Source organism: Anolis carolinensis, chromosome 1 (genome assembly GCF_035594765.1).
Source record: "Anolis carolinensis isolate JA03-04 chromosome 1, rAnoCar3.1.pri, whole genome shotgun sequence".
NCBI classification, from domain to species: Eukaryota; Metazoa; Chordata; class Lepidosauria; order Squamata; family Dactyloidae; genus Anolis; species Anolis carolinensis.
Window position 1 is genome coordinate 217426035 of NC_085841.1, and position 12531 is coordinate 217438565.

At 43.0% G+C, this 12531-nt stretch overlaps 1 protein-coding gene across 2 annotated transcripts in view; it reads left to right on the top strand.

The window, feature by feature from the left end:
* The first annotated feature begins 2449 nt into the window (after positions 1–2449).
* The window catches only part of dpp4 (dipeptidyl peptidase 4), a 99687-nt gene continuing 89605 nt past the window's right edge, over positions 2450–12531 (top strand). The window contains exons 1-2 of one of the 2 annotated variants that reach the window (XM_062965219.1): positions 2450–2605; positions 10208–10295. In XM_062965219.1, the coding sequence (XP_062821289.1) occupies positions 2600–2605; positions 10208–10295 (94 nt within the window). In that variant the 5' untranslated portion in view covers positions 2450–2599. Of the gene's footprint in view, positions 2606–7133; positions 7256–10207; positions 10296–12531 lie in introns of those variants that run through there. The other variant, XM_062965213.1, reaches the window with a different exon arrangement.

Sequence of the window (12531 nt, forward strand, 5' to 3'; positions counted from 1 at the left end):
AAGCAAATATCTTGGATAATAAGGAGGGGTTAAGGTAAAGCCCATTAAACATCAAATTAGGTTATGATTTTACAAACTAAGCACCAAAACATCATGTTATACAACAAATTTGACAGAAAAAGTAGTTCAATACGCGGTAGTTATGTTGTAATTACTGTATTTATGAATTTAGCACCAAAATATCACGATATATTGAAAACATTGACTATAAAAATGGCGTGGATAATCCAGAAACTGAGATAAGTGAGGCTTGGATAAGTGAGACTCTACTGTACCAGGATATAAAGTTCGCTCCAACGTCAGTTGGCCAGCTTAATCATGATGCTGCTTGGTGTGGATGTATACAAAAATGCTACCGGTGGTTTTTTTGTATGTGCCTCCTGTTCTCCAAGGATGACTGGTTTCAAATGTGCTAAAATGCTGCTGTAGATGAATGCTTCCCAGCATATGCAAAGCCTCTCCACCCCTCCGACAACTGCAACTGCCCCTCTCACAAGGCCTTTAGGATGAAGGAGCAGAACTTCTATGTCTATACACTGTACGAGCTTTTGTCATGTAATGAGCTCTGTCGGTAGCCATTTCTTAAATGTATAGAAATGCTGATTTTATTGCATGTGATGAAGTCTTCGGTCTATCTAAATGTTGGATATACAGTGTTCCCTCACTTATCACTGGGGTTAGGTTCCAGGACCACCCGCAATAAGTGAAAATCTGTGAAGTAGGGACACTATATTTATTTTAATATTTATACATTATTTTAGTAGTTATATACTATTTTAAGTCTTTATCAACCAATCGTGTGTTGATAAATCACCTCCTCCTCCTCCTCTTGCCACTTGGGCTCCTTTTCTCTCCCTTTGGCTTCTCCTTCCTCCCTTCCTTCGGCTGTAAATTGTAATTTTTTTATGATTTATAATAGTTTTTTAGAGTTGATTGAAAAACTGTGAAACAGCGAATCCGTGCAAAGTGAACCACGGAGTAGTGAGGGAACACTGTATTACTTAGGATTTATTCGAATCATCTTCCAAAGACTTGGAATGGGGAACAAAAGCAAAACCCTTTAGCAAAAGTACTACATTTCATCAGATAAGGTGCTCTTCTTTGCAGGTATAGCAATCTTCAAATGCCATGAAGAGAGAAGGAATTTGTTTCTTGAGGAATTGTGATTTTGTAGCCAATGTTTTCATAGTCAATGTTTTCAATACATTGCGATGTTTTTGTGCTAAATTTGTAAATATAGCATAATGTTACTGTTATTTTGGTGCTTAACTTGTTAAATCATAACATAATTTGGCCTTTCCTTAATCCCTCCTTATTATCCCATATTTTCGCTTATTCAACATTCTGCCAGCCCGTTTATGTTGGATAAGTATCTACTGTAAGTAAAGTTACTGGGCTTTGGGTCATTACTGTTAGGTAAGTGGCCCCTTGGCATAGCTTGGGGCTCCAGAAAAAAAACACCCGAACACTGTAGAGACCGAGAGGGGACGGGGTTGCTGTGATTTTTCCGGTCTGTACAACCATGTTCCAGAAGCATTCACAACTGACGTTTCACCCACATCTATGGCAGGCATCCTCAGAGGTTGTGAGGTCTGTTGGAAACTAGTCAAGTGGGGTTTCTATATCTGTGGAAAGTTCAGGGTGGGAGAAAGAACTCATCTGTTTGAGGCAAGTGTGAATGTTGCAATTGCCCATCTTGATTAGCATTGAATGGCCTTTCAGCTTCAAAGCCTGGCACTTCCTGCCTGCTGGAATCCTTTGTTGGGATGTGTTTGCTGGCCCTGATTGATTCACGTCTACAATTCCCGTTTCCAGAGTGATGTTATTTATTTACTGTCCTGATTTTAGATTTTTAAAATACTGGCAGCCAGGTTTGGATCATTTTCATGGTTTCCTCCTTTCTGTTGAAATTGTCCACATGCTTGTGGATTTCAGTGGCTTCTCTGTGTAGTCTGGCATGGTAGTTGTTAGAGTGGTCCAGCATTTCTGTGTTCTCAAATGATATGCTGTGTCCAGGTTGGTTCACCAAGTGCTCTGCTTTGGCTGACTTCTCTGGTTGAATGAGTCTGCAGTGCCTTTCATGTTCTTTGATTCGTTTCTGGGCAATGCTGCATTTGATGGTCCCTATGGAGACTTGTCCACAGCTGCATGGTACACGGTAGACTCCTGCAGAGGTGAGAGAGGACTCTTTTTGAATCCAGTAGTTTTAACCTACCCAGCCGTAGTTCTTTGCCAACTCCTGCCTTCCTGGCCGCCTCCCTCCACTTGCCCCGGCGGAGCGGCGCCCGCACGCCCACGGCTGTTTCTCTCTCGATCTGTGTGTCTCTCTCTTCTGCCTCGGCTCGGGCGGCCTCACGCCTTTGGCCTCTCTTTCTCTGTCGCTTGCCTTTTCACCCCCGACGGGCCCAAGGCTTGGCTCCCTGACCCCCTCCTTCTCCCCCTCCGCCCGCCCCTCTCCTCCTTCTTGCCTCTTCTTCCCGCCTCCTCCTCCTCCTCCTTTCCTGGAGTTTGCCCCGCTCGCCTTGCTACTGTTTAAACTCATCGCGCTGCTCCTGCGGCTGCCGGCGGAGGACTTCGGGGCACCCGAGGCGCCCCCAGGATGAAGGTCAGTCCCGGGCCGCCCTTCTTGCCTTGCCTGGGGCCGGGGCGGAGGGCCAGGGAGGCAAGCAGCAGGAAAAAGACAGCGCTTTGCCGGCTGCCTCTCCGCTCCCGGCCCTGGAAGCGCTTGCTCTTCTTCGCGGGCAGGCAGGCAGGCAGGCGCCTTCTACCTCTCGCCCCCTCCCTCCCTTCCTTTCCTCATGCCCACTTTCCTCCCTCTTTCTTTTACCTTCCTTCCTCACCTCCCTCCAACCCCCTTCCTTCCCCTTCCCCCTCCCCCTTTCCTCCTGTCTCTCCCTCCAACTCCCTTTCCTCCGTCCTTCCCTCTCCCTTTCCTTCTTTCCTTTTCTCCTCTTTCCCTTCTTCCTCCCATTCTCTTCCTTCCTTCCCCTTCCCCCTCCTTTCCCTCCCTCTAACTCTCTTTCCTCCTTTCTTCCCCTTCCCCTCTCCTTCCTTCTTTCCTTTTCTCCTCTTTCCCTTCTTCCTCGCCTTTCCCTCCTCCTTTCTTTCACTTCCCTCCTCCTTTCCCTCCCTCTAACTCTTTCCTCCTTTCTTCCTTCCCTTTCCCCTCTCCTTCCTTCCTCCTTCCTTCTTTCCTTTCCTCCTCTTTCCCTTCTTCCTCCCCTTCCCTCTTCCTTCCCTTTCCCCTCCTCCTTTCCCCCTGTCTCTTCCTCCAACTCCCTTTCCTCCTTCCTTCCTTCCCTTTCCCCTCTCCCTTTCCTTTTTTCCTTTTCTCCTCTTTCCCTTCTTCCTCGCCTTTCCCTCCTCCTTTCTTTCCCTTCCCTCCTCCTTTCCCTCCCTCTATAACTCTTTCCTCCTTTCTTCCTTCCCTTTCCCCTCTCCTTCCTTCCTCCTTCTTTCTTTCCTTTCCTCCTTTCCCTTCTTCCTCCCCTTCCCTCTTCCTTCCCTTTCCCCTCCTCCTTTCCCCCTGTCTCTTCCTCCAACTCCCTTTCCTCCTTCCTTCCTTCCCTTTCCCCTCTCCCTTTCCTTTTTTCCTTTTCTCCTCTTTCCCTTCTTCCTCGCCTTTCCCTCCTCCTTTCTTTCCCTTCCCTCCTCCTTTCCCTCCCTCTAACTCTCTTTCCTCCTTTCTTCCTTCCCTTTCCCCTCTCCTTCCTTCCTCCTTCTTTCTTTCCTTTCCTCCTCTTTCCCTTCTTCCTCCCCTTCCCTCTTCCTTCCCCTTCCCCCTCCTCCTTTCCTCCTGTCTCTCCCTCCAACTCCCTTTCCTCCTTCCTTCCTTCCCTTTCCCCTCTCCCTTTCCTTCTCTCTTCTTTCCCTTCTTCCTCCAACTCCTTTTTCCTTCCTTCCCTTTCCCCTCTCCCTGTCCTTTCTTTTTCTCTTCTTTCCCTTCTCCCTCCCCTTCTCTTCCTCCTCCTTCCCTCTTCCTTCCATCCCCTTCCCCCTTCTTTCCCTCATTCTAACTCCCTTCCTTCCTTCCTTCCTTCCTTCCTTCCTTCCTTCCTTCCTTCCTTCCTTCCTTCCCTTTCCCCTCTCCCTTTCCTTCCTCCCTTCTTTCCTTTTCTCCTCTTTCTCTTCTTCCTCCCCCTTCCCTCTTCCTTCCTTCCTCTTTCCCTCCCTCTAACTCCCTTCCTTCCTTCCTTCCCTCCCTCCCTCCCTTTCCTTCTTTCCTTTTCTCCTCTTTCCCTTCTTCCTCCCCTTCCCTCTTCCTTCCTTCCCCTTCCCCCTCCTTTCCTTCTCCCCAACTCTCTTTCCTCCTTCCTTCCTTTCCTTTCCCCTCTCCCTTTCCTTTCTCCTTCCTTCTTTCCTTTTCTCCTCTTTCCCTTCTTCCTCCTGCTTCCCCTTTCCCCTTCTTTCCCTCCCTCTAACTCTCTTTCTTCCTTTCTTCCATTCCCCTCTCCCTTTCCTTCTTCCTTCTTCCCTCCCTCCTTCCTCTCATTATTTTCTTTTTCCTTCCTTCCTTCCTTCCTTCCTTCCTTCCTTCCTTCCTTCCTTCCTTCCTTCCTTCCTTCCTTCCTTCCTTCCATGCAGGGACATGAGAGAAGCCTCCCATAGGGTGGTAAAACATCAAAACATCCAGGCATCCCCTGGGCAACATCCTTGCAGACAGCCAATTCCCTCACACCAGAAGCAACTTGCAGATTGCACAAAGAAAAAACCCTGCACTTTAATTGCTATGGCTCAAGGAATGGAATCTGGGAGTTGTAGTTTTACAGTCTTTAGCCTTCTCTCCCAAAAAGTGTTGATACCTCACCAAACTGCAAAACCCAAGATTCCATAGCATTGAGTCATGGCGGTTAAAGTGGTATCAAACCACATTATTTATACAGAGTAAATGCATCCTAAATCATTATTGGAGCCAGCATGATGCAGTGGTTTGAGTATTGGCGGAATAACTAAAAGAAGATTCCCTCTGTGGGAGTGTGCAGAGTTCATCTCCTGACCACTGAAGATTGAGAGATGGCCTTGTCCCCACATCTGGAATTTAAGCATATGGGCTGTTAGGCTTGAATCCTAAGCTAGGCTCGAAAACATAATTTAAACAATGGCTACAAATTGCAGAGGCCTTCTTATTGACATACGCTGGCGTTAAAACTCAGCACATCTGCATATAGATTATTTTCATATTAGCGTTTAAAAACTATTACTTCCCTCTTGTGTCCTGCTTTTTTTTCAAGTGTGGAACATATTGTAAATACATTAGAAGGAAGTGAGTGTACTCCATGTAAGTTTGACATTCACATTATAGACTGATATGCAATGAGATCTTTCAGTGAGTTACATACACCTAAGACTGCTGTTGGAGCCCACGGTGGCGCAGTGGATTAAACCGCTGAGCTGCTGAACTTGCTGACTGAAAGGTCGGTGGTTCGAATCCGGGGAGCTGTTAGCCCCAGCTTCTGCCAACCTAGCAGTTCGAAAACATGCAAATGTGAGTAGATCAATAGGTACCCGCGCTGGCAGGAAGGTAATGGTGCTCCATGCTGTCATGCTGACCACATGACCTTGGAGGTGTCTATGGACAACGCCAGCTCTTCGGCTTAGAAATGGACAGGAGCACCAACATGATTATTTATTTATTTATTTATTTATAGTATTTATATTCCTTCTCACCCCGAAGGGGACTCAGGGCGGATCACATTGTACACATATAAGACAAACATTCAATGCCATACACATAGAACAGGACAGAGACAGACGCAGAGGCAATTTAACCTTCTCCTGAGGGGATGTTCGATTCAGGCCAGAGGGGGGAGCAGCTGCTTCATCATCCACTGTGATGGCACTTCCTCATTCCAATGTCGTAAATTAGTTAAATTTGCCTCCCCACTTTATAAGTGGTACCTTATTTCCTACTTGATAGATGCAACTATCTTTCGGGTTGCTAGGTCAGCAACGAGCAGGGGCTATTTTTTATTTTTTAATTGACAGGTGCTCACCCTGCCACGGGCTGGCCTCGAACTCATGACCTCATGGTCAGAGTGATTTATTGCAGCAGGCTGCTCACCAGCCTGCGCCACAGCCCGGCCCTTGGGGAAAACCTTTACCTACCTTTACTAAGACCTCTGAAAACCACAGATTTAGGCAGGTATTTTTATGTACTTAACATATAATTACTGCATATAATCCATATCTGCTGATTCTGCATCCATGGATTCAATCAACCGCTACTTAAAAAAATTAATCCAAAACACAAACTTTGTTTTTGCCATTTTATATTTTGCATCATTTCACTACGCCATTGTATATAATGGGACTTGAGCATCCACAGATTTTGGTATCCACAAGGGTATTGAGACTAAACCTCTGAAAATACCAAGGGCCCAGTGTATTACCCAGTGGTTTACAAATACAGACACAATACAGGCTTTACAATTAAAAAAACGAATAAAGAAATCTGAAGGATATCAAACTATTAAATTATGGTGATGTTAACAGCTGCCATCAAAACTTGACATTATCAACAAAGGCAGAATATTTAGGCATGGGCATACCCAGAAAACTATGTACTAAGAAGTTTAAACCTCAGATGAAGAATGCCTTGTCACTCTCTTTATAAAGGATTATCAGATCAAGGACAGATCTGACAGATCAAAGGTCTGTGAGTTCTATCTCAGCATGGAGGCCGTTCCCGATAATAGCTCACAAGCAGATGAAATACCCTTGCAGATTGGCTGCAAGAATAGATTGAAAGTCCTAAAGCTCCATCATACTGACCTGCTGGGAAAAATGCTTTTGTGTTAAATCCTATTATATTAATTATATGTGGATAAAATCACAGCCATCCTAAGGCAACATTGGCTCCCATTGCAGCATGTATATTTGTTCACATGAAGACAAAAATTAAAATGCAATAGGCCAAACCTCTTTAATGCAAGAACAGGAATAATCTGGATGAGAGTTCTGGTTTTGTGCTGTTTCAGGGATAGGCAATTTGTGATCATGCAGGTGTGTTGAATTGCCAATCCCACAAATAGTTGCATTGGTTAAATTGGCTGATGAGAATCACAACAGCTGGGAAGGTCTAGGTATTTCTGGATTGCAACGCATGGGATTTCCAGTCTAGCAGCATATGCAGAAGTACAGCTTTCTTGTTCCTGGTTCTGAGGAAAGCACCAAGGTCCCTTTTTCAATCTTCGACAGAGCCTGATTAGATAGGTGGAATATCATGAAACTTTCAAAAATGGAAACATTGTTCCAGGTGAGAGGTGGGACATACTTTTTGGATACTGTGTCAGCCATTCTTCTTGTGGGTTGTGTGAGTTTTCCAGGCTGTATGGCTATGTTCCAGAAGCATTCTCTCCTGACATTTCACCCACATCTATGGCAGGCATCCTCAGAGTTAATGAGGTCAGTTGGAAACCAAGCAAGTGTGGTTAATATATCTGTGGAGGTAAGTGTGAATGTTGCATTAATCACCTTGATTAGCATTGAAAATCCTTGCAGCTTCAAAGCCTGGCTGATTCCTGCCTGGGGGGCTCCTTTGTTGGGAGGTGTTAATTGGCCCTGATTATTTCATATCTGGAATTCCCCTGTTTTCTGAGTGTTGTTCTTTATTTACTATCCTGATGATAAAGTAAAGGTAAAGTCCAGTCGTGACAGACTCTGGGGGTTGGTGCTCATCTCCATTTCTAAGCCGAAGAGCCGGCGTTGTATATAGACATCTCCAGGTCATGTGGCCGGCATGACTGCATGGAGTGCCGTTACCTTCCCGCTGGAGCGGTACCTATTGATCTCACGTTTGCATGTTTTCGAACTGCTAGGTTGGCAGGAGCTGGGGCTAACAGCGGGCGCTCATTCCGCTCCCAGGATTTGAACCTGGGACCTTTTGGTCTGCAAGTTCAGCAGCTCAGCGCTTTAACACACTTTGCCACCAGGGCACTCTAAGTCCTGATTATAGAGTTATTTTAATACTGGTAGCCAGAGTTTGTTCATTTTCATGGTTTTCTCCTTTTTATTGAAATTGTCTACATAAATAAAATCTGGCTACCAGCATTAAAAGAACTCTAAAATCAGCACAGTAAATAAAGAACAAAATTAAAAAACAAGGGTCTTCCAAGCATGAAACAATCAGGGCTAGTTAACACTCTAAACAAAGGATTATCCCAGGCAAGAAGCAGCCAGTCTTTCAAGCTGCAAGGCCATTCAATGCTAATCAAGGTAACTAACTGCAACATTCACACTTGCCTCAAACAATCAAGAGTTCTTTCTTCCACCCTGGACCTTCCACAGATATATAAACCCACTTGATTAGTTTCCAACAGACCTCACAACCTCTGAGGATGCCTTCCATAGATGTGGGCGAAACGTCAGGAGAGAATGCTTCTGGAACATGACCAAAACTCACAGCAATCCAGTGATTCCAGCCATGAAAGCCTTCAAGAACACATTCTTCTTTTTTGTTTTTGAAAAATGTGTTGTTGGATACATTCATGTCTGGAATCACGATAAAATGATCAAACAACAAAAAACAAAATTAAAAAAACACATTCTGTTTTTGTTGGGACAACTGGTTCTTTGTACTTGCACATAAAAGATTATCACAGTATTTATCATATACTGTAGCAATCTTCCATGTTTTATTTCTAGTTGATCGTCCAGATTTCCCAACAAATAAAATTCTGTTTTCATTATGTTAACTGTAACAATTTTTTACAGCATGAGATGTATTTGAATCCAGTATATCTGGGCCTATTTGCAAAACTATCACGTATGGTAAAATATCCAACAATTTTCTCACATTTCCAACATTTACTACAATTGCCTTTTTATGTCTTAGAAAGTCTGTCTGGTGTCAAGTACAGTAGAGTCCCGCTTATCCAACCTTTGCTTATCCAACGTTCTGTATTATCCACGCAGTTTGCCTTTTAGTAGTCAGTGTTTTTGTAGTCAATGCTTTCAATACATTGCAATGTTTCGGTGCGAAATTCGTAAATACAGTAATTACTATATAACATTACCGTGCATTGAACTACTTTTGCTGTTAGTTTGTTCTAAAACATGATATTTTGGTGAAATCATAACGTAATTGGATGTTTAATAGGTTTTTCCTTAATCTCTCCTTATTATCCAACATTTTCACTTATCCAACATTCTGCTGGCCCATTTATGTTGGATAAGTGAGACTCTATTGTACCACCCATATCTCCATATATCTATAGATATAGATATTTTCAAACCAAACTCAAACTTCAAGTTTGTTCTCCACATCCTCTCCCGTTGTTCCAGATGAATTTCTGTACCTTTATTTTGAGACCATTTAACTATACAGTTTTTCACTTGTTCTTCTTCCATTTCATTTTTTAACAACAATGTGGACATTCTTTGTAATCAAATGGTCATCCCCTAAATAGATTTTCAAACTTAGGTTTAACTTTAACCAATTCAAATGGGCAAACCATTGTATAAAGAAACCTTTTGTTATTAACTCCTCTCTCTTCTTCAAACTGTATCAATTGTTATGAAATGCTAACAAGTCTTTATAAGTTAACCATTTTCCTACTCTTTTAAACAACACCCTAATCTGTGTCTCCTAGCCATGATGTCAGAAGTGGAAATGTGTTGTCAAATGCTTTTAGGACTGGAACCACTGGGTTGCTGTGAGTTTTCCGGGCTGTATGGCCATGTTCCAGAATCATTCCCTCCTGACATTTCACCCACATCTATGGCAGGCATCCTCAAAAGTTGTGAGGTCTGTTGGAAATTAGGCAAGTGGGGTTTATATATCTGCGGAAGGTCCAGGGTGGGAGAAAGAACTCGTGTATGTTGGAGACAAGTGTGAATGTTGCAATTGGCCGCCTTGATTAACATTGAATGGCCTTGCAACAGACAAGAGTTCTTTCTCCCACTCTGGACCTTCCACAGATATATAAACCCCACTTGCCTAGTTTCTAACAGACCTCACAACCTCTGAGGATGCCTGCCACAGATGTGGGTAAATATCAGGAGAGAATGCTTCTGGAACATAGCCATGCAGCCCAGAAAACTCACTGCAACCCAGAAGTGGAAATGTTGGTCCCACCTCTAGCATTTGAGGAATCTGATTGGTCAATATGGGAAATAGAATGCTGGATTTTTTTTTGTTTTAATCCAGCAGTGCAGTTGCCATTTTCTTACATGCTTCTAATGTGTTTCTTCTTTCTTTTATTTGCAGAAAGCACTGAAATATCTGTTTGGGTTCCTTGTGGTCGCCGTTATCATTACAGCCATAGTTGTTCCTGTAGTTTTGCTGACAAACCAAAGTAAGTTGGGAGTGTTGACTGTAGTTTTGCTGACAAACCAAAGTAAGTTGGGAGTGTTGACAGTAGTTTTGCTGACAAACCAAAGTAAGTTGGGAGTGTTGACTGTCTCTTAAGTCTTTGCAAAACCTGGGGCCTATTCACACTACACAAATGTAGCTATCTCTATATGTTCCACTTTAATTGTCCTATGAAATCCCAAGGCTCGTATTCCGTTGAGACACTAAAGGATTTAGTCTCTAAATTGCAAACCCCAAGATTCTATAGGATGGAACCATTCAGTCAAACTAGAATAAAGTACTATAATGAAATGATATGATTGTACTCTCATTGTACCCACCCTTTTCTGTCACAGGAACAGAAATTTTAGGTAAAGGTAAACCTTTCCCCTGACATTAAGTCTAACTGTGTCCAACTCTGGGGGTTGGTGTTCATCTCTATTCCTAAGCCAAAGAGCCGGTGTTGTCTGTAGACACCTCCAAGGTCATGTGGTCGGCATGACTGCATGGAGCGCCATTACGTTTCTGCAGAAGTGGTACCTATTGACCTACTCACATTTGCATGTTTTTGAACTGCTAGGTTGGCAGAAGCTGGGGCTAATAGCAGGAGCTCACGCCGCTCGAACTGTCAACCTTTCAGTCAGCAAGCTCAGTAACTCAGTGGTTTAACCCGCTGCACCACCGGGTGCTCCATAGAAATCTTACTCTTAGCTAAAAGCAGACTTAATGTTATTTCATTTTGGCATTATAAAAATGTGGTTACTAGATGGTTTCTTAGTTTTTTATGCCTTTAAGTTGATTATGAGCTACAGTGAATCTATCAAGGAGTTTTCTTGGTCAGATTTGTTCATGGGGAGTATAATAATGATGATGATGATGATGATGATAATAATACTTTATTTATATACCGCCCTATCTCCCGGATGGGACTCAGGGTGGTTTCCAATCATAAAAACAACACAAACATTACATAGCAACATATAACACATTATTGAGCAAAGTAAAATAATACAATTATAGCAATAAATAACACTTACACGACCTGATCAAGGGGACGGGAACCATAAACCCAATATATTAAAGTGTATCATTTTAGGCTAGAGAAATCTTGTGCAATATATTGCAGTAGGTCCTTCCCCTTCTCTAAGGTCCCATCTACACTGCCACATAATCCAGCTTCTGAATCCAAATTATCTGCTTTGAACTGGATTATATGGCAGTGTAGACTCATATAATCCAGTTCAAGGCAGATAATCTGGATTCAGAAACTGAATTATATGGCAGTGTAGACCCAGTCCAAGACTGAGAGAGTACAGGTACACTTTTTGGGTTTCCATTGCTGATCAGAGATTTGAACCCTGATCTCCTTAAATTCAAGCTTGTACTCCAGCTCTCAGAAGATTTGTGATTCTGCTAAATAACTTAGAGGTGCAATCATTCTGATGTCTAAACACCTGATATGATTACAGATACAGATACTGTGTAGAATGAATGCAGATTGACACCACATTAACTGTCATGATTCAATGCTAATAAATCCTTGGAGTTGTAGTTTGGAAAGAGCACTCCTTGGCAGAGAAAGCTACATACTTTGTCAAACTACAACTCCATGAATCTATATCACTGAACCATGGCAGCTAAAGCGATGTCGAACTGCATTCATTCTACAGTATAGACACATCCATAATCAGATGGTGAGAAGTAGGTTTCGGTAAAGTGAAGCAACTCTGTCAGGTGATATGATGTAATAAAAAGACCGTAAATCATTAATTATATATGTTGTAATTATGATATGTTTACTGCCAGGAACTGGGAGAGGTAATTGACTGGTTGCGATACCAGGCACACAGACAGTCCTGTTTTTATCTTCTCTTTTTTAGACAACCAAATGTCTTGGGCAGTCCATTTTGCTAGTATTTTTTTCACCACTGTAACTATCATAGCTCAGCGGGAATTTGTAGTTTGGGGAAGCATCTGCATTCTGGCAGAAAAGGCTCACAAATTTGTAAAATTACTTTTATCATGATTCCATAGCATTGAGCCAGGGCAGTTAAAGTGGTATCAAACTGCATTAATTCTGCAGTGTAGATGCACCCTATAATACAGTATGTACATCCATCACATAGAAAGGAAGAGAAAGACAGGAGTAATGTCAAGATGGAGAGGTATGGCAAAACCATCCCATAACCCGCACAGGCTGATTTACTCTACACTGTCATATAAAATCCAGATTATCTGCC